The sequence below is a fragment of the Chelon labrosus genome (genome assembly GCF_963514085.1).
Source record: "Chelon labrosus genome assembly, chromosome: 19".
NCBI classification, from domain to species: Eukaryota; Metazoa; Chordata; class Actinopteri; order Mugiliformes; family Mugilidae; genus Chelon; species Chelon labrosus.
The window spans coordinates 607,749-629,106 of record NC_140352.1 but is presented as its reverse complement, the minus strand read 5'-3'; the positions used below and the strand labels follow the sequence as shown (position 1 = coordinate 629,106).

At 44.3% G+C, this 21,358-nt stretch overlaps 1 protein-coding gene across 1 annotated transcript in view; it reads right to left on the bottom strand.

Moving 5' to 3' along the window:
- LOC311504587 (glutamate receptor ionotropic, delta-1-like) overlaps positions 1–21,358 on the bottom strand; it is a gene marked incomplete at both ends in the record, with an annotated part of 347,750 nt that overhangs the window by 135,492 nt on the left and 190,900 nt on the right. The window contains one exon of the mRNA XM_084567775.1: positions 19,877–20,161. Coding sequence (XP_084423901.1) covers positions 19,877–20,161 — 285 coding nt within the window. The remainder of the gene's footprint in view (positions 1–19,876; positions 20,162–21,358) is intronic.

Below are 21,358 nucleotides of genomic sequence, written 5' to 3'. Positions count from 1 at the left end.
TTAATATAAAGGTTTGTTTCTCACTTAGAGGTCCTCCACAGAGAGTCAGTATCAGCCCTGGCTCCTGGTGGATCAACAGTAACGATGGATTTTAAACTGAAGCTCAGACTAAAGGAAGTTATTCAGCTGCAGCTACAGCTCAGCCTGCAGAGCTACGACAACAAGATCATCAGCAGCTCACATTAAATACTGAAATAGTCCAAAGACCAGGAACCTGGAGCAGGAACATGGAGCAGGAACCTGGAGCAGGAACCTCTCCTGGAACACATGTCAGAGAACTCAGTGTCTGCAGCAAGAGGACGTCAACCACGTGAAAGAAAACACCTGAGACACAACAGATTTAATAATAATAACTAGCTGCTGCTGATTCCTGTGGATTCAAATGTGAACTCTGTTCTTTCTTAAAATATTAAAATCAGAGATGCTGCAAACGTGGTTAGAGTAGATCCTATTGTTCTCACTGAAGCCCCTCCCCAGTCTGCCAGTGTCATTACAGTATATATATATAAATATATATGTATATATATATATATATATATTATTACAGCATATATTACTGTGGTGCAGTGAATGTGCTGCTCTGGGTCCGTCCAGCGTCTCCAGGGCCGGAGCCTCTCACATCTTTAAGATCCTTCATATTATTTCAGATCACAGGATGTTTCCTCTATTAAACCTGAAAATAATGAAACAGCATTTTGTTCCAGATAATTCTGTCACGTCTCAGGAGTGAAGCTCTAGTGTTACTGTGTTACTGCACCACCACCACCACCGCCGCCGCCGCCGCCGTGTAATGAAGCAGCAGCAGCAGCGTGGCCTCCTGAGAGAAACCAAACCACTGAGCTCCAGCCTCCGCTACAGATGAGACAAGACGCTCCCCTTTGTTCTGCAACGATTTCTGCTGGAGAATTAATGGACAGAGCCCGGAGTGATTTGTCTTCAATTGACTGGTGGTTCTGTATTCTGTTCAGCTTCTAACTTTATGTTCATTACACCTAACAGCAGCCAACCTGAGGCACAGACCTTCTGTCAGCTCTGCTCGGGAACGTTCTGCCGTTTTCACTGGATCGACCACGAGATTCACGAGCAGCAGCAGCTCGCCGTCTCTGAGGGAAGAGCTGAGTACAGACCAGGAAACATGGAAGTAATCAGTGGAGGCTGAACGAGGCCTGTGCAGCTCCACGGAGAGGTAAGGTGTGTTTATTAAAGCTTCCTGTCTGGAGAAGATCAATACCACCAACAGACACCAAGCAGCCTGTTAGCTTAGCACACAGACTGGAAACAGCTGGTAAGCAGCTAATAAGCAGCTGGTAAGCAGCTGGTAAGCAGCTAGTAAGCAGCTAGTTAGCAGCTAGTAAGCAGCTAGTTAGCAGCTAGTAAGCAGCTAGTAAGCAGCTAGTTAGCAGCTAGTTAGCAGCTAGTTAGCAGCTAGTAAGCAGCTAGTTAGCAGCTAGCCTGGCTCAAGCTCAGCGACTAGAAATCAGCTTCTAGTTTTTGGATGCTGTCAGATTCAGCAGTCATCTCAGAGCCTGAGCTTCGTGTTGTGTTGTGTTTTACAGAGTGTCAGAACACACACCATCACAGGAGATGGAGGACAGCGGGGGGGCCCATTATCCAATGCGACACACTCCTACTCTCCACAGCGGGACGATCATCTCCTCCCCGTCGCTGCTTCTCTCGTGTGGGCTTGATGATAACTAAACTTGTGCTGTTGACTCCAGTGGAGGCTTTACAGCCAAGAGTTTTCCTCCAGGAACACAAACGGTTTTTGATCTGGTGCTGCTGAGCTTCACCTCAACGTCCAAGAGTCTACAGAAATGAGTCCAAGTCTAAGATCTTTTTTTTTAGCCTCCTTTTCTTTAATGAATTGACAGAAAAAAAGCTTTAGATGTCTAATTCATCTTTGCTGATTCTGCTCCTGCAAAGATCTGCCGGGCCAATCAGATTGTGTGGGGGCGGGGCTTCATGTGGTGATGGACAGAAGAGGAACATGTGATACTAGACTGTCCAGAGTTATTACCAGACTCTGGGTGAGTACTCTTATTTAAACATGTCTGCACTGATCACTGTGTTAGAGTTCATCATCATTACAGATATTATACGTCAGAGCCAGAGATCCCGACCAATCAGCAGCATCGACTGGTGACCGCTGCAGAAAGAGGAGGTCGGGGTGATGGAGGGGCGTGAAAGGAAGAAGAAACCTGGAGCTACAGCTCAACGTTTTTCAGAGTGAACAGGATTTGACTCGATTATTCAGATGAAACAAAACGATGAGACTGATTCTTTATCTTCCAGGAAACTAAAAGAATGAAGAGCAGAGATGTGTTTACAGCTGAGGAGAGGCTGCAGGTTACCTCCATGTCTGTCAGACATCAGCAAAACATCAGGATGAAATAAAAATGCATGTTGAGCCTCAGTAGTTCTCAACTCATCAACATCTCTCTCTCTCTGTCCACCAGTGATCATCTACTGAGCCGATCGACTTCCTGTCACTTTAATGTGACGAGGAAAAATTATTTCAGCGTGAGAAACACTCGGCCTCCTAAAGGCAGAGGAGACGGGACGTCCTGGAGAACAGGATAATCAGATTAGGATCCGTCTGTGATGCTTCCTGCTTGTTCTGACACTTGGAAGCAGTCAGATCTGAACAGCTGAACGAGAGCAAACACTCATCACTAAGAATTCACTGGAAGACAATCCAGCACAGCCCGGCCCAGGAAACCCTCATCATCATCTTCATCACTTCTGCTTAACTCCAGTTTCTGCTGCAGTTAAAGGTTGAGTTTGTTTCCTGCACAGCTTAGGCTCCAAACCCTTCACTGGTGTACCTAATGAAATGGACAGGGAGGGTACACTGAAGTAGATATTTATTTAAATTATTGTTTGAAATGATCTGAAAAACTGATGAATCTGTACTACACTCTATTTCATGTGTTGCTGTCTGTTTGTGAAGTCTCAACAGATCTAAAGTTATCTTTAATCAAAGCAAATCTCTAAAATGTCCCGTACATGTCTTGCATGACTAAATATAATTCCAGGTCAGATTCTGGTGATTGGTTCATTAATAACTGCAGCTCTGATCCAACGGTTCTAAACTCCATCCTTGAATCACCACCTTTCTGACTCTGGTTCTGTGTTATTTAGATTAGAATGACTTGACTGGTCTACCTAATGAAGGTATAGGAAGAGTAGAGCTGGTAGAGTAGACTGATGTCTTTTATGAAGAGAGACACAGAGACGTCATGTCCTCTACCTACATGATAATTTATGGAAAGAGACACAGAGACGACTTAATGAAGACAAACAGCAGCCAATCAGAGACTGAATAAAGTCTTCCTCCACTGTAACTGCAGCATTGTAGGCGGTTTAGACTACGGTGACTACGTACACCCCTACCCAGACTCTAACGTCGTAGCCTGACGTGAAACTCGCCAGAAATGTACATGAGCATCACGGCAACGTAGACCTCAAGAGCTGTGATTGGTCCTCTTGGTAGCAGTGTGTTTCCTCTGCTTCTCCATCTCTTTTGAATGAATTCTTTTGGATCAGTAAAGATGGAACACATGGAGGAAAGGTTAACTGAGGAGGTTCAGAGACACAAACATTAGTACGACTTGTTTCAGTCGACATTGTTGAAGTGAAGCAGGAAGAAGAAACAAAAATGAACCTGACTGGTAAAGAAGACACAGCGCCGCCTAGTGTTTGGGTGGAGTTGGAACAAGTAGAGATGTCTACAGACTACAGTTACAGCGTCTATGTCCCTCAGTACTCTATAAGAGCCTTTAGAGACCAGCAGAGAAAATAAAACCCACATGAAGAAACTCTGAGACGTGAACATGGACAATCATTCTGACTGGTTCCTTTCTTAGAGACAAATGCTGCAACAAAGACCCTTCATCAAAAGGAACGACATGAACGAGGTTTTCAATCCAGAGGAGTCTAATCCAGTCCTGAGCTGGATTATCAGTTCTTTATGAAGTGATGGTTTTACATCTGTGACAAACCAGAGACGTCTCAGCTGCTGAACAAAACAAACAAGAAGAAGAAAAATCATTTCACAGCAACGACATTAACAAACAAGACAAACTGAGACATGAGACACGAGCAGACTCCACGTCTCCTCCTGCTCTCCAACTCAAACCTAATCTGAACCAAGCTTTTATTCTGAAGGTCCCGTCATTAAAACTGGATTCTGTCTCTACTGCCCTTCATCACGTTGTCACCCTCCTCATCCTCAGAGGGAAGAAGTCAAGAAGTCAGAGTGTTGTTGTCAGGACGTCCCGTCGTCGCCTGGGTCGTGAATATTTACGCAGACGTCTGACACCTACGGGTCTTTTCAGGGAGTTCCTGTCTGTCCTCTGTCCCCGAATAAACGAGAAGAGACAAATCAAGCATGAAGGCTCTGCTGTCGTCTCTCTCTCTGTCTGCCTCCCCCTTCTGTTCTCGTTGGCCTTCATCATCTCATCCCCCCCCCCCCCCCCCCCCCCCCCCCCCTCAGAATCTGAGTCATGGCATCGGGGGAACTGAGCCCGCACACGCAGAAGAGGATTCATGGAACCTGGTTTAGCTTCAGAGTGAGGACGGGACGCGTCACCGAGGGTTAGAAAGAAAAGGTTTAGTTGTCTCCTTGTATTCCACAGAGAGGTCAAAGGTCATCAATGATCTCTCATCTGTGGAAAATACCCGACTCAGGAAGCTCAGGGTTCATGTAGCAGCTGTTCTGAACACTGGACCACCGACCTCCTCTGTCTCCGTCCTCAACTCATTCTACTTCATAAAGAGACACAAACACATTTCAAAAGCAAGTTCTACCACATGAACCTCTGAACTCCACGCGCTGCTCAGAGGAACTACAGCAGGGATTCAGCTCAAGGACGCCTCAAAAATCATCATCTTACATGTTTCAATCTAAAAATCAAGGTGAAATCTGTGAGAAACACAAATATCCATCATGAGTTTTATTTTCTTGAAACTGTGACGTTGAACCTTGGACACCACCTGGTCAGGTTCCTCTCAGAGCTTCACATTTAATACAAACATCCAGACACAGACGAGTTCATGACTCCAGATTAACATCAACGTTTAGATGACGTTGGTCTCCAGAGCGATTTCAAACAAGCACCAGATAAATACTTCTATTACTTCAGGATATTTAAATACGCTTTACAACCATATGATGTATTTTAGGATGAGTTGGGACGTTACCAAGCTGGGAAATCCTGTTTCTTATGAATAAGGCTTTTATGCACTGAAGTTTATGTTTTATTGTATCTTTATTTATTAGAAAGAATAAATGTAATTTGCACATCTAACACCAACATGTGCTGGTGCTTAGTTCTTCTCTGGTTTTTAGATTCTACAAAAGTCAAATTACTGAAAAAGACACAATAAAAACCCTGATGTGGGTTTGGTCTTATAATTCCTTGCAGATACTTTTAGACTGATATGGAGCAATAACTTCTTTCCATCAGGAAGAACACAACACGACTCGACAGTTAAAGTAGATCTAGACTCTGAACGCAGCCTTTTCGTTAAAACGACAGTAGCAGGAGATGATTAAAAATGAAACCAGATCAGCTGAGGGCCGAGAGTTATTGACACAAGAAAAGTTTTAACATCTGCAAATTTCCTTTTAGTCGACAGAAAAAAAGAAAAAGAAAACTAGAGCCAGAGCACACGGGGTGGTCAGGTTGGCTTGACATGTCTCTGTTCAGAGTACTACTAGAAGAACTGAGTCTGTCAGTGGAGGCTTAACGACAGTGAAAATTGCCCGAGGTGCTAATGTGAAAATAGTCCCAAAAGAAACTAGTTCACTGAGGTTATGAGCATTCTAGGTTTCTACAGGAAAAAGGAAAAAAGAAGAGGAAGAATGAGGTTAAGAAATGTGATTAATGTGGAACTATTTTACAAAACAAAATGTTTAAAGACTTGGCCCTTTCACCATCTCCACAGTCTGGACGTCAGCTGGAGGTTAAACAGATGCATTTAGGGCCGACCTGATGCTCTTTCAAAGTGTTTCAGATGTTAAACCTTCATAAATGAAGAAGTAGTAGCTGCATCGGTCTACCTGCGGAGCCGAGAGGACGTCGTCCTCAGACTTCAGAGAGCTTTGAGTCCTCGTGAAGGAACAAACCACGTGACCTCGGCATTCTTCCTGCTACGCTGCCACCAGCAGCCAATTAGAGAACATCTTAACAGAGACATCAAAAGCCGGCGGAGGGAGGGAGGACAGCAGCGGACTACATATGGAGGCAGCAGGTGTCCACACAATACGACTCCAACACACGCCGGCCTGCTCGATGCCTTATTAATTAATGACGACAGTCCACACAGCCAGACTTCAAGCGTGCCACTCACACACATGCATGCAACAACAACACAAGGGCACCGAGTTTCAGTCAAACAAACATTTACTTTGAACGTTTATTCTCAGAAATGTGAACTGAAAGTCAAAAGAAGCAGAACATGTTCAGTAAATACACAGGCTCGAGTCTTTCTCTCTGGAATGGACCATTTCACTTTTGGCTTCCTTGAAACATCAACGTCAGGGTTTTTTTTAGAGGTTGTATTAATATGTGTCATAAATAAACTTCAAGATGATCTTAAATACATATTAATTCCCAGTCCAAGCTGTGTCTGTGGTAAAATGCTGGCAGGACTCTAGTCAGGGCCTGGTCACGTCTGGCTGGGTCATCTGGGTGACAATATATGATGTAACAAGGTCTTTAGTTTTAGTTCTACTGTGACCTGGACGACTGAGAACCTTCACATGTTTCAACACTCAACAAACATAACATTCACTGAACTGATTCACGTCTTAGCATGATTCAAAGTAGTGAAACTGCTCACAAGCTAAACACTGAAACTGAAACAACGGTAGCGATTCAAAGACAAGTATACTGCACGTGATGGAAACAAGAGTGGACCTAAATGTGAACCTTGTGGCACTCCACTTATATATGATCTGACAAATACAATGCAAACCATACAAATGCTAACCCAACTAAAGTCCTCTTCAACACTTAAGATGATGATGGAAGAAGATGAAGTTTAGAAACTGGTTATGGAGAAGTTTGATGTTCAGACAGTCAACAACTTCAGCCAACAGGGGGCGCTCATTGCAAACTGCTATGACTAAAAATGTTGAGGACAACCAACAGCTGCACTGGAGGTTAGTTTAAAGTCATGCACAGTTTAAAATGCTGGAAATTGAAGCAAGAAGAAAGAAGAAAAGCTTCCGTTATGAGATAATCTAGAAATACGTTTCTAGATTCTCAGTTCGAAGGGAAACCTTCCCATGTTCTATGTCAAAATGTCGAGCTCTAAATAATGTGCTCAGACTCAAACTGGGACACTATCGTGTTTTTCACCAACTCCTGTGGAGACACAACAAACGAGGAGCTAACGAGCTGAGAGCCAATGAGCCATCGTCTAACAGCGTTTTGTCTTGCCTCGTGCCGCCTTAAATATGTATGAAGCAACGTGAGGTTCTCTAAGTGGCTTTCAGACCGCTCTAATCCTCTCAGAGAGTTTAGCCCAATGAGGGGTGAACAGGGGCCGTTTTAAAAAGTGGAGCTGAATTGACGGAGGAGCATCCATTCATTTCCATTCGTAATTAAAAGTGAATCACGGAGGCCAAGAAGAAGAAGAAGAACTGCCAAGCAAGAGAGAGATGGGCTCAAAACACCAAATGACTGCCTCCACTATTTAATGCCCGTTAAATCACGCATTTTAAGACGCTCTCAGAAACTCTGGCAGGAGTCCACCTGCAGCATGAAGAGAAGATCCTCAGAAACATTTAAACTGCTGGAGACTATAGTTGTTCTGTTCATAATCACTAACTGGGATGAAACTTCACTGGGTTCTTAAGCATCAAGTAAAAAACGTCTTTGAATTAAGAAGATGGATTAAACAACTGAGCAAGCCCCCAAATCCCCAAACCCCCAAACCCCTCCCCAGGCACCGTGCATGTCTACCCTGTGCTCCAGGTGTCCACATGGACATTAAAGCTGAGTTACTTGATGAACAGAGCTGGAGAGAGTCTCAGATTTTAACTCACATCAATGACACTGACCACAGAACCTCTGGGGGAGAATCAGTCAAAGCCAAATACATATATATGTAAAAAAAATAGCTGAATGATGCAATTTGATCCAAACGAAATGTCTCCAAGTCAAACGAATCTTATCTTAGTCCATTAGGTAAATCTGAAAAAAGCTGAACCAAACTCATCTGGACTTGTTGTGTTTGTAGAAGACGTTTCCTCCAAGTGTTCAGCTCTGAATGATGGTGGAGAGTTTAGGTTTTTATCAGGAACATCTGGGGGTGGAGTCCACCTGAAGGTCACATGACTAGAGTCTGGTAATGACCTGATACTCACCTGGACCTGGACCTGAACCTGGAGGAACCTGTTCTGATCCTGGTCCTCTGATGATCCATTAATGTCCAGAGACTCCTCAGATGTTCAGACTGATGTAGATCAGATCTCAGTCCTCCTCTGTTCAGAGACACGTCTTCCTTTAACTCCTCTTTCAGACCATCTGTCTTCTCTGGTTAAATGTGGACATTGTTGTCTCTAAAGAAATGTCCTTTGTCCTTCAGGTGGAGGTGGACAGACGAATCGTTTGCTGACGAGCTGGATCTCATGTGTTGAGTCATGTGTTTGTGGACAGATTGTTTGATTGATGTCCCACAGTTATCCTCTGTAAAGAAAACATCTGCTCATACCATGAACCATTTGTTTTTGTTTTCTTCTCAAGCTAAACATCATTACTCATGTGACTGGAGTTCAATATTCATGATATGTTAGATGTCATTATGTATATTCAGCCTCCACCACTTCAGACGTTTATGTAACGTTGGTTGGTTTTTCTACTGATTGTTGTTGTTGTTAAGTTCAAACCTGATCCAGTCTGTAGATACTCGTTCTTCCTGTAATATATTCTCTCTCATATAGTTTTCTTCTCTTAACTTATATTTTTGCCTCCGTAACGACTTTATTTCCCCACGGGGATCAACAGAACCTAACTCATGTACAAATGTGTTCATTCCTTGGTGCAGTAAACAGCACAAACTACATCTCTCTCTTTGTTTCTGGCTGTTGTCGTCTTTAGGGTGAACAGGTTTCTGTCTCAGCGTGTTGCCAGGTTTGAAGTGAACAGGGATGTGGTGTTTCCTGAAAACTCTCCAGAGTTTATTTACAGTGGTGAAAATCAAATGGATTGAATAATACCAGTCCTGCTAAAGATGAACCTCAGCTCCATGGAGGTTTGCAGCATTTGTTCAAAAGAGTTCTGATAAGATTCTGGTTCGTTATGAGACCAGAACCAAAAGGTCTTCATAAACCCTATACTGGACCACAATGTGCACAGTACTGGACATATAACTGTGTATTCCATAGCTATATTTTCTATTGCACAGTCATATTTATACTGTTATTCATTTACAGCCTGTTCTGTTCCATTTTGACAGTTTTTCTTTATACTGTTTGTTCTGAGCATCTTTAGGAGCTGTCAACAAAACCTCACTGAACTATACAACCTGTGTTCTGCAATGACGATACAGGGTATTCTATTCTATTCTATTCTATTCTATTCTACAAAGAAAGAAAGTGGAATTGTAAAAGCAAATTCGACCACATTTATTTTCAGCTGATTCTCATCAACCAATCAAATAAACCTCTGAACCTCACACGGTGCTCAGGAGAACTTCAGCAGGGACGCAGCTCCAGGATGTCTTCACGGTACCTGCTCACGGTATTATTTCATCTTCTTAGAGTTTTTATGTAAAAATGTGAAAGTGGTGAGAAACGGCACCAAACCCAACCTCAGCTTCATGGAGGTATTCAACATCATCATCATCATCATGAGACCAGAACCAAACAGTCACGTCTGCATGAACGGTTCAAACTGAGAGGAAACGAGTTTGACCCTAAAACTGTGTCTGCTTAATATTCCTTTCCAGAGAGAACCACGCTGACGTCACGCTGACGTCACGCTGACGTCTCAGACTCAACGAAGCTCCTTCAGAACCTCCAACCAGAACCATCGGGCCGGTCCTGTGCTCCTCAAACGGATCGAGTCCAATAACCAACCACAGATCAGAGCCAGAAGACACTCGATCCACGAGGAGGAGGAGGTCTGCAGCTAATCCACCCGTCTCTCCTCCACCTACTCTTCCTCCTCACCTCTTTCTCTGCTCCTTCTTCATGGTAACGTCATTATTTAATATTTTACATTTTAATCTGATCCAGGCTCCCAGGCAGCCATGCTCGGATAGAGATCTCTCCGCTCTCGAGACCAGTCTTGTTGGTGATGAAACATTTATAGAATGTCAACAGAAGCAGCGGCGGCAGAACAGAAACATGAGATAGCATTGACTGGAGATCACTGAAGAGGAAAGAAAATGACTGTTCAGCACAATCTGTTTGTCTGATAACACTGAGTGGATTTAAAGGATGAGGCCAACGATCCCCCTAAAGAGACTAAAACCAGCTATGACTCTATCTTCTCCAACATGTTCTCTTTGAATTTGTTGGCAGAGAAACCACAACAGGATCAGAGTCGGCTCTAATCCATCTATATATTCTTTTTATCCAGAAAGCTCATACAGCATCCAGAACATGTGCCTCTCAATCTGAACAAACCTCAGAAATATATACAGCAGCTTCCCTTTATTTACACATGGGTGAATCCATGCTCTGTGTCTCAGTGACATATATTTATATAAGCATATAATACTACAGTCCTGGTAGTAGACAAAGAGAACCCAGCATGGAACAGAACTATTAGACTAAAGTGAGCCAATATTACATATCATGTCCTCCTTGTGTCCAGTATCTGCTGTGACCTCCTTGTCACTAAATGTTTCTGGTAACTGCTGATCAGTGGTCTACAGCAGCTTGGAGGAATTTTAGCCCATTCCTCAGAACAGAACCACTTCAGTTCTGAGATGTTGGTGGGTTTCCTCACATCAACTGCTTGCTTCAGGTCCTTCCACAACATTTCTATTGGATTAAGGTCAGGACTTTGACTTGGCCGTTCCTAAACATTCATCTTGTTCTTCTTTAACCGTTCTTCTGTAGAACCACTTGTGTTCTTGGTTCTCGTTGTCTTGCTGCATGACCCAGTTTCTCTTCACATTCAGCTCATGGACAGATGTCCTGACATTTTCTTTTAGAGTTCACTGGTAGAATTCAGAATTCATTGGTCCATCAATGATGACAAGCCGTCCTGGTCCAGATGCAGCAGAACAGGCCCAAACCAGGACATTAGCACCCCCATGTTTGATGGAGGGATGAGGTTCTGATGCTGGAATGATGCAGTGTTGTTCCATCTCCATTTAAACCAAACTATTCTACTTTGGTCTCATCTGTCCACTAAACATTGTCCCAATAGTCTTCTGTCTTGTCCACATGATGTTTAGAAATGTTCTTCTTGGAGAGCAGTGTCTTTGTCCATCACACCATGGTTGTTCAGTGGATTCATCAACATTAACATCAGCCAATGAGAGAGAGGCCTTTAGCTGTTAGAAGTGTCCTCAGTGTATTTATCCTGCTGACTTGTGGCTTCCTTCTTGGCTCCATGTAGCCATGCTACTGGATAATGAATTTCCTGCAGGATCGATAGAGTATCTATCTATCTGCTGCATCTGACAGTGACTGAGCCAGAATAAACTAATAGAATACAGCATATGAAGGAACATTTAGTTGAGTGCAACAGCGGCAAGTTTTTAACTGATTCTGGACAAAAATAGAAGGAGGAGGAGGAGGAGGTGGAGGAGGTGGAGGAGGAGGAGGGAAGTAAATCAGGCTCCAGAGAACCAGAGAAGTCGACTGTTAGTTTATTTGTTGACAGGAAATCACACATATCATGACCTCTGACCTCTGTTGCAGCACAAAGAGAAAAACACAAACCAGCATTTTTGAGGAGCAACATTTTCTTCCCTACAACAAACAGACAGAGTTAATGATGCTCCTTCCAAACAGATATTTGCCTGAACGCTGTCGGTCGTCTGTGTGAAAACTTGATGAAATGTAAATGTAAACAGATCTGCTGCTTTATCCTCCAGGAGGTTTCTCTAGGAGGCTTCGTTATGTCTGAACTCAAACACCAGGACAGTAAATCCACTTGTCTGTCCTTTAAACCCTGCTACGTGTCTGGAAGTGTCTCTGTGGAGAGACGCTCTAATTACAGAGACAGTGGACGCTGAGGTCAGGTCAGGACACGTTGAAGACGTCTGTGGAGGAGACCAGGTCTGTGTGGTGCTTTACTCTCATCTCACAACCTCGGTGTCGATGTCTTTATCAGCGCTCCTCTCCAGGCCGGCCTCCTGTTCCGCCTGACAGCCGCCTCTGATTGGGTGTTGATGAAAAACACCGTTTCCCAGAGCGCACTGCAGCGGGGCCGTCCGTCAGAGCGGCGGGTCGGTGTGCGACCAGCGTGACGTTTGGAGTCAGACGCTCTGATGCGTCACGCTCAGTGGAGCCTCACAACAGCAGCCACACTGATACCGTCTGAGAGGATGGAATCAATCCTCAACTCTGAGAGAGCAGCTCATGGCATTCTTCATCCTCTTCATCCTCTTCATCTTCATCCTCATCCTCCTCTTTTCTTTCTCCTCTCAGAGGCCAAGCTTGAGAAAAGTGATGTCACTCAGACTGTTAATAAATAAAGAAGGACTCACTTCAGTGAAAACCTGTTTCTATCAGACACGCTGCTAAAGCATCATTCATTCATTCATTCATTAAGGGATTGTTCAATAACTAGAATGAACATGTCTGTTCTATACTAGATTTTATTACATTTAACTTTTGCACTGAATGGACTGAACTTTATTTAGTGTCACATGTTACAATGAAAATAAAGATATTCTATTCTATTCTATTGATTCAGAGCTAACTTCCAGAAACATCTGCCAGTTTGGACGAGTTTTAAACAGCAGCTTCAGGATCATATCCTTTTTATTGAGGCTTCACGTGTTAATTCATATTTTCTCCAGGTTTGCTGATTGTTCTGAAACAGGTTCTGAATCCTCCAGAAAGATTAGAAACCCAGTAAAGACTAATGAGTCTATGGATCCTAACGAAGCCAACAAGTTCATCACACATGTCAAAACACAAGAAGAGATAGAGAGGAGATTAAATCTAGACAAGTTCCAAGGGGACAATGACGGGGAGGTGAGAGGAGGTGATGACAACTCAGCAAGGAGCAGGAAGAAAATAGAAAGATGGGGGGGGGGGGGGTCACAGCAGGAGATCAGGAGGAGAGGATGCTGTCTGAACACAGATTATTAAAAGGCCATGAGGGAAGAAATAACCTTTATTGACCTCTTAGAAACTTTCCTGAGACCTGCTGCCGTTATATTTATGATATTTATATGACCCCCACCTCAGAATATACCCCCCCCCCCACCAAAAGACCAGCAGCAACCTCTAATGATCTTCTCCTCCACTGATGACACATCAAAACCTAAATGAAAAGTGTTTGAGCATCAGTGACGTCCTCCTCAGTAGAGTCATGAAGCAGCTCTCCTACATTAACACATATTAATAAGCTGTTTATTCTGTTTAGAACATTGATTGTATTTCATTCTTTACTAATGCTCAGTTTATCATTTATTTATTACTGATGCTTCATTAAAGAGAGACTGAATTATCTGGTGCTACGAGGTGGCTAACACCTTCCTCACCACCCTTGAGAAACTGGAGCAGAGGAGGAGGAGGAGGAGGAGGAGGAGGAGGAGGAGGAGGAGGAGGAAATCTGAGGAGCTTCTTTAATCATCATCACCACCGACTGACAGTCCCGGCCGGTCCACGCAGACCCGGTCAGACGGCCAAACCAAAAAGCCCATCTGCTCCTCGTATCCCTCAACAACGAGCCTCTAATCTGAATAAATGGGCCTCGGCTCGGCTCGCTCTCATAATGGCCTCGCTCATCACACGGAGCGAGGAGGACGGGATGAAGATGAAGATGAAGAGGGGAAACCAGGACGGTGAAGATTTACTCTCCCAACTTTTATGTGTTTGTCAGAAATGTGTGAAGTTACTGGAGCGGAAGAGGTTTTATTTAGAGAAAACGGTTTAAACCTTTCAAGCTAAATATTGTGCATGAGTTGGAGTGACAGACTTCACCAAGAGACGCTGATGAATCCATGGAAATAAATAAAGAATGGATGACAGGGCGTAGACATGAGAGAGGATCAATGAGGTGACTGTGATGACGTCCAGAGACCAGGAGGAGCTCAACAAACCAACACACGATTAGAGCTAAATGAGGAATCAGGAAACATGACAGGAAGGAAAATAATGTGGGAAAGACTGAGTGGAGGCTTGGTTTGAAGAAGTGACCACTCGACTTCCTTCGGCTTTAAACAACCAACACACAGCCACCCAAGAGAAAACATCAATTTTCTCCCAAATCAGACAAAAGCCATTTACTCTGAGGGAACATGTGGAGAACGAGGCCACGCGGGGTTTTTGATGAGCGCTGATTTCTGTTGTACAAAGAAAGACTCCATTTGTTCACTTATTGATGTGAGTTCAATAAAAGCTGGAGCTCTGCCTGTAGAGACAAACTCAGCTCTGCTCTGAGAGTCGGTTCTATTAGTCTGTGTTCTCTGTTCCTTCCTCTAAACAACAAGAACATGAATGAATGAATGAATGAGACAGAAAACAAAACCTCAGACCTCACATCAACACCTGGTCTCACCTGGTCTCACCTGGTCTCACCTGTCCATCCACCTGGTCTTAATCTAAATGTGTCTCCACATGCGTCCCCAGCCAGCACTTGAGATCTGATCTCAGTTTGTGTGTCTGTAAATCAGCAGCGCCATCATGTGGTCAGTAGAATATTGTAGCAGCTGCTGTCTCTAATGGATCTCTACCTACCGCTGGATCAGAACCATCAACAGCTGATTGTTGACTTGGAGACATGATCCAGATGTTGGAACAAGATGGAAAGACTCTCACATGATAAGATCTGATTGATTCTAGAGACAAAGACTCAGATTAGACCTGAACCCTGGAAGCTTCATCCTCAGAGGAACCAGGTCTCTGCTGATCAGTCCTCTAATAAGTCAGTATCATATCTATAAGTCCAGCTGGGTCAACATGAAAACAATGAAAACTCAGCTGGAGTTGAGCTTAATGAACCACGGTGTCCTCCAGTGATTTGTACGTTGAGACATCTCAAACTAAAAGCTTCACTCTTTCACTCCACAAGAACAAACACTGAAAAACTCTGAAAACAAACAATTAAAGCGCCAGCAGCACGTCTGGCTGTAGAGATGATTAACATCCACAAACTGAGCCGGACTGCCTCCACTAATTGGTCAGTGTAGTGGAGGGATCACTCAGCTCAGCGTGACTCTGACAACATTCACTGTTTCCACTTAAAAGACGATCCTCATCCCACTAATCCCAATTACCTCTGAAGTGAGCACTTCCATTTAACAATTAAATAAAAAACAATAAAAACACAGGAGCATTAAAAAGCCACTAGCTGCTGTGATTATGAACATAATTAAACTTTCATTTGTAGAGGACACTGAGTCAAAGTTAAGTATTATGACACTTCATCATGATGTTGGCTCCGGTGCCCAGAGAGATGAATATCTGTCTAACAGAAGATGAAATAATCACTAAAACACGGTACCAGCAGCAGATCGTCCTGGAGACAGGAAGTTGACACGCTGCTCATTCCTCGTCCTGTCAGTGCTCTGATTGGTTGCCTCAATCACTGAATCAGTAAACGTGATTAGATCTATGTGGTCAGGGTAAGAACTGTGATGTTAGGTGATGTTTAATGTCAGGTCTGAATGGATATGAATATGAATATAACTTAGAAACATTTTAGGTGGAAGCAGAAGAATTCTGGACAAATAAAACCCAAACTACTTCCATGACTTCCCTCCACTGCAGAGATTAAACTCAGTGCACCAGTCTTTGACAGCGTTTCCTCTCTGTACCAGCAGTAGCGGCTCCAGAGGAATTCAGGAGGTTGAAACATCATAAATCTTTCACAGCACGTCAAAAAATGGCATCGATACACTGAGAGGAAGTCAAAGAGTAAATGTGAAAAGCTCCAGGAAGGTTTGAGAGAAGCTGGAAATCATTTCACTGCTGCTTGAAAATCCATCAGTTTCCTCCAAACAATTACCTCCAAGTTATTAACAGGAGGAGACGGACTGAGCTTCAGACTGATACAGAGCCTCTCAGTGGATCATCAATGCAGCAGCATGTTCTAGATCACATGTTTAATCCTCAGCAATAGTCTGTGTTGAGTCTTTGAGTCTTTAACCTCCAGACGTGGAGTCAGATATAATGAATCAGCTGCTGCTCCAACGCTGACGCTGGTCGTTTGGTCCCAGCTGACCTGAACCAGATCAGATGTTCTCTCTGAGTTTGTTCATATGAGAGCTTCAGTGCAGCTCCACATCAGAGCACGTCATCTGGTAAATCTGCCCAAACATAGAACTCAGTTCACTTTACTGTGCACGCTGCAAATAAGTAAATCAGTTGATGTGGACGTTTAGTTTTTTTTATTTGTCTTTGTGTGAACAACAAAAGAAAATCCACCATGAAATCCTCCCAACTACAGACGCTTACAATATAAAATGTTTTTATGATCAAATACTTGGACTTGGTCTATCATCTGCCTTTTTAAAATTCAGTCAGCTGCAGCAGTAACACCACCATAAACGGCACCAACGACCGAGACCCGGCCGGCGGCATCCTGAATGACACGGTGCGCTGTAATGAAACCATCCAGGGTGTCTCATCTTCACACAGACGTTCAGCTATGTTTGCTTAATAGCGCGGCGCTCTGCTGTGATATGGAAGAAATAAAAGATAAAAATAAAAAAGAGAGGAGGCGTCCACAGCTCACCACACTGACAGGGTTTGTGTTTTCACTAATAGTTGTTCAGCCTGAGCTCATTACCAGGAGGATGCAGGGAGCTTCATGTTGGACAACCATCCCGCTGCCCAGGGCACAGGAACACAGACAAGTCATTAGTTTCTTTATGCCTCAGACTAAAAGGATGTGCCAGCACCAAACTAATCCCCAACAACAACCAGACAGAGCTCAGACCTGAGGAAGCACAACTGGAGGCTTGATGCAGAGCCAACGAGCTCAGCATCTGTGTGAAGAGGACCAGCTGATGGCTTCATGACTGTCCACGTCACACATGTCAGCCACTCAAGAAGCTGTTCACTGGTTGGTCGCCTCTTTCTTTCACTGGTGGAAACAGAACTCAAAGAACAAATCCCATCTGCTGTATGTGAGTTAGACGTATGAGGACATGAGTCTGTTTCCTCCACATATAGAACCTGAGAACCTGATGTCACTCACGACGACGCAGACGCGTTCAGGTTCCAGGAAGGAAAGGAAGGTGAGCAGCATATCTACACCCAACAGGGACAGAGGATGGAAGTCGTACGTTGCAGAAACATATTGTGATATAATCAGAGCTGCTGTAGAATATCTGAACAGGAGAAACACTTGACATCAACAAGTGAGAATGTTAAACCAAAAACACGTCCATGGCTTCATCGCAGTGCAGAGATTATAGAACCACAGGCTGAGCTCAAATCTGTCAGCGGCACAAAAACATCGCAGGAAGAGACTCAGCAACACATCAGTGACGCCCACACATTCAGGTGTCTGGTCTGTCTATGTCTCTATGTGATTGGCTGGCCTGATGCCACTATGGCCACCACCCATTGGCTCGTATGTATATGTGTATGTACATGACTGGTTGTTTGACTCATTTTTCACTTCATCCATTATTTAAAGTGTTGTTTGTTTGCCGTGTGATTCTTGATGCCCCTGATAAAGACCAGCAGTCAGAACCAGTCAGTCTGATAAAGATGTTCCAGACACTAAGAGTGCTGCTGGAGTCGTGACCTTTCTGGGTTTTCATTCCTCCTCCAGACACAACAAGTTATCTCCAAATGTCTTCAGTGTGAGGTAAAGAAAAGTTCTCCTCTGCAGCTGCTCCGTCCGTCCGTCCGTCCGTCCGTCCGTCGTGTTATTAAAGGATTCAGATTCTGGCCTGCAGCTCCTCAAGCACTTACTCTAAATCATTCTGGATAACAGTATCTGAAAGCCTAAATGTCTGCATCTGTCTATAGCCGTATATTGTAATTGCTACCATCCTGTATCGATTACACTCAAAAATCCATTGGGCCTAATGTGATTTCATTAAGATACGCTCCAACAGCCAACCAGAGAGTCGAGCTCTGAAGCTTTTGCTGCAACATCTGACATGGAAACAGTTCTGGGTTCAGAAAGGATTGAAAACCATTCAGGTGGCCTGGAGTTATTCTGAATGCTTTTACAATTATTGTCCTCTCCAGGGTCACCACGCCGGGGGGGCAGATGAACAGAGTTTGGGATCATTTTGTTGGTTTTTCTGATTAGTGCATTTACTCTTTTAAAGAGGACTGAATGTTAATCTGCTTGTGTCTCTTTCTAAAGAGAAGAGAAGCATCTTCAGACGTCTTCATTGTCTCTAGATGTGAGTAGTCGTGGTGGTGCTGCTGCAGTGTTGCATGGTTTTTTAGGACAGGCTACACTAGAGGAACGGTTACATATGCTCTGGTATTTCTGGTGCTTTCTGAACCTTCTTTGCTGGAAACTGTTCCCATGTGAACGTCCAACAATCAACGAGAGAATAAAGAAAGCTAAGAGCTAAAAACAAGCTGGAGAAATATTTCAGATTTTAAATCCATCTGGTCAGTTATCTATATCTTCTATAAAATAACGATAAGTGAAATCTGACAGAGACACAGAGGGCCGTCAAGGAACCTCCACGTTATCAGATGAAGAGCAGCAACGTGTTCTAGCAGCGAACCTACGTGAGCGCCACGGTGTTTCTTCTTCTTCTGTCTAAAAAGAGCAGGTGAGTCACTGAGAGGTCGCGGCTCCACGCTGGGATACGAGCTCTAATATTCACTGCCAAGGTAACCTCACTGCTGAAGAAACAGGCCTCCCACAGAGTTCAGATACGACACAGAGCTACTCCACGGTGAGTCACACCAACGGCGTGGAGGAGGAGGAAGAGGAGGAGGAGGAGGAGGAGGAACAGGAAAGTGAAATAAATTCAGAAGTCAAAACAAGAAGAAGAATCATCTTCCACAATAAACCTTGAGGATGTTCTACTGGAAGCACGCATCATCTCAACACATTAGAACCATATTCAGTTTTCAAACAGTTAAAAGAAGCAGCTTCATGTCCTGTGTGGGTTTTTATCAATAGTCTTCAATCTGTTAACACACTATCCGTCATGATGTTGTCATGTTGTGTTTCTCAGTCGTTCTTCTCTGATGTTTCTGTCCACTTCATCATGTTTCCCTGAGTTCCTGGTTCCTTGTCTCACGTTAGTTTTTCAGGTTCCCTGTCTACTGTGCAGCGTGTTTTCAGTCAGCCTTTATTAAAGTTCTTTTGTCTCTTCCCTCAGGTCCTATCTCTACGTCATTCAAAACAACTCTATAAGAGAAAGGACGGCGGCTGATTCACCCAAATTCACCACATCTAACGGCACAAACCCAGATGTCAGCTCAGACTCTGCAGCTCCAAAACACTACTACTCCCAGAACATCAGACTCCTCAGCTCCCACCCATCAGCCGGTGACACCACCGTGTCATCTTTGTTAATATGCTGTAAATACTGTCATTTCTGTGCTTTAAATGTTAAAGCATGTTCAAATATACTGCTACGTCTGACTGAGCTGACCTGTTCTCTCATCCAGGACATTTCATTGTACTCTCAGCCGTGCGTTACTCCTGCATGAGACAAATAAACCTGAGTCTGGGTCTACCACTACAGAAACCAGCCAGCGTCCGACAGTCCAACACAGCAGCCGTGGATCACTCACCGTACTCGATGTCGTAGAACACGATGAACTTCTGCCAGCGCAGCTCCTCCACCAGCGTCAGCATGACGTCGTTGAGGCGGACCGGCGGCCGGGCGGCCAGCGTGTAGCGCTGACCCCCGGGGCTCGGGTTGAACTGGCAGGCCGTCCTGGGAGACCGCTCGCTGTTCCTCTGGATGTACAGGTGAGGGATGTGCATGGCGTCCGTCAGAGACTGCAGAGCGCTGGCCGACGCACAACCGGTCGAGGTCACCAACGCCAAGATGCCCTGGTTCATCAGCTCACAGGCTGGAAGGAGGAAAGAAATAAGTTTATTTTAGAAGCTGAAGCAGCAGTTAATGTCAGAGTCCCAGAGAAAACAGCTCTGATGTTAAATGATGTCTTGACCTCATTGTTTTCTGCAGTAGATTTTAGGCTGCGTCGCCATAAACCCACTGGAGCGTCTGACAGGTAACAACACTGTTTACCCTCCTGACCTACTTTCCAACAACCAAACTGTGAATCCAGGAGAGAGGCGATGCGGCCGATTAAACAGACCACATCCAGTCTGTTGAGGTGAACATTCAGCTGGCCTCTCTGGCTTGACTGGCACATTCATCTGAATCATCTGAGTCTGCTCAAAAACCATGACTAAAATAAACTGACACACTTTCACACTCACAGTCAATCATAGCGCTGTATTTAAATAAATTAGCTCCTGAGATGGAAAGGAAGCGGTTTAATGTTAACAATAAAGTGTCTCTAAATCCTCTCTCCACTTTAACCCAGAGCATGAACCCACAGACGTCAACAAATGGAGACAAAACCAAGTAAATATGTCCCAGAGAACCAGGACCTGCACCAGCATCAGGACACCAGCCAGCTAACAATGATCATATGTCTCCCCATGGTCAGTGCATCAAAGGCTTCAATCAGACCTCACATCAACACCTGGTCTCACCTGTCCATCTCTAAGTCCCTGTGTCTCCACATGTGTCCCCAGCCAACACTTGAGTCCTGCTGCTACCTCAGTGAACAGTACGTCAGCTTCTCCTTCATCCTCCCATGACGCTGTACACTCCAAACTACACAAGCTGTCATTGTTTCTGAACACAAACAGTGGATCCAGTCTCAGACGTGGAGGACATCTCCAGAGGGAGCAGCTTCCCTAAACCTGCCTCCGTCCTCCTCTGTCCTACACGAGGCCTGCAGAGAGATTAGTTGGAGTCTGGACTCTTTGATGATGTGTTTTCTGCGTCTCTGGGTTTATTTCCACTATAAAGGCTTGTTTTACACCCTGAGGACATTCACCTGGACGTGTTGGGGAGGGGACTGTAGTGTGTCCAGTGGAAGCGTCCCTACTAGAGGAGTGTTTTAACCTCCTCAGATAAACCCTCTGTCAGCTCAAACATCTCTTTCCATTCACAGTGCTGAGGTAGCACGGGGCCCCTGGGCCCTCTTCCTTTGAAGCAGGTACATCAAACCCTTTTAGGGGCCACAGAAGTC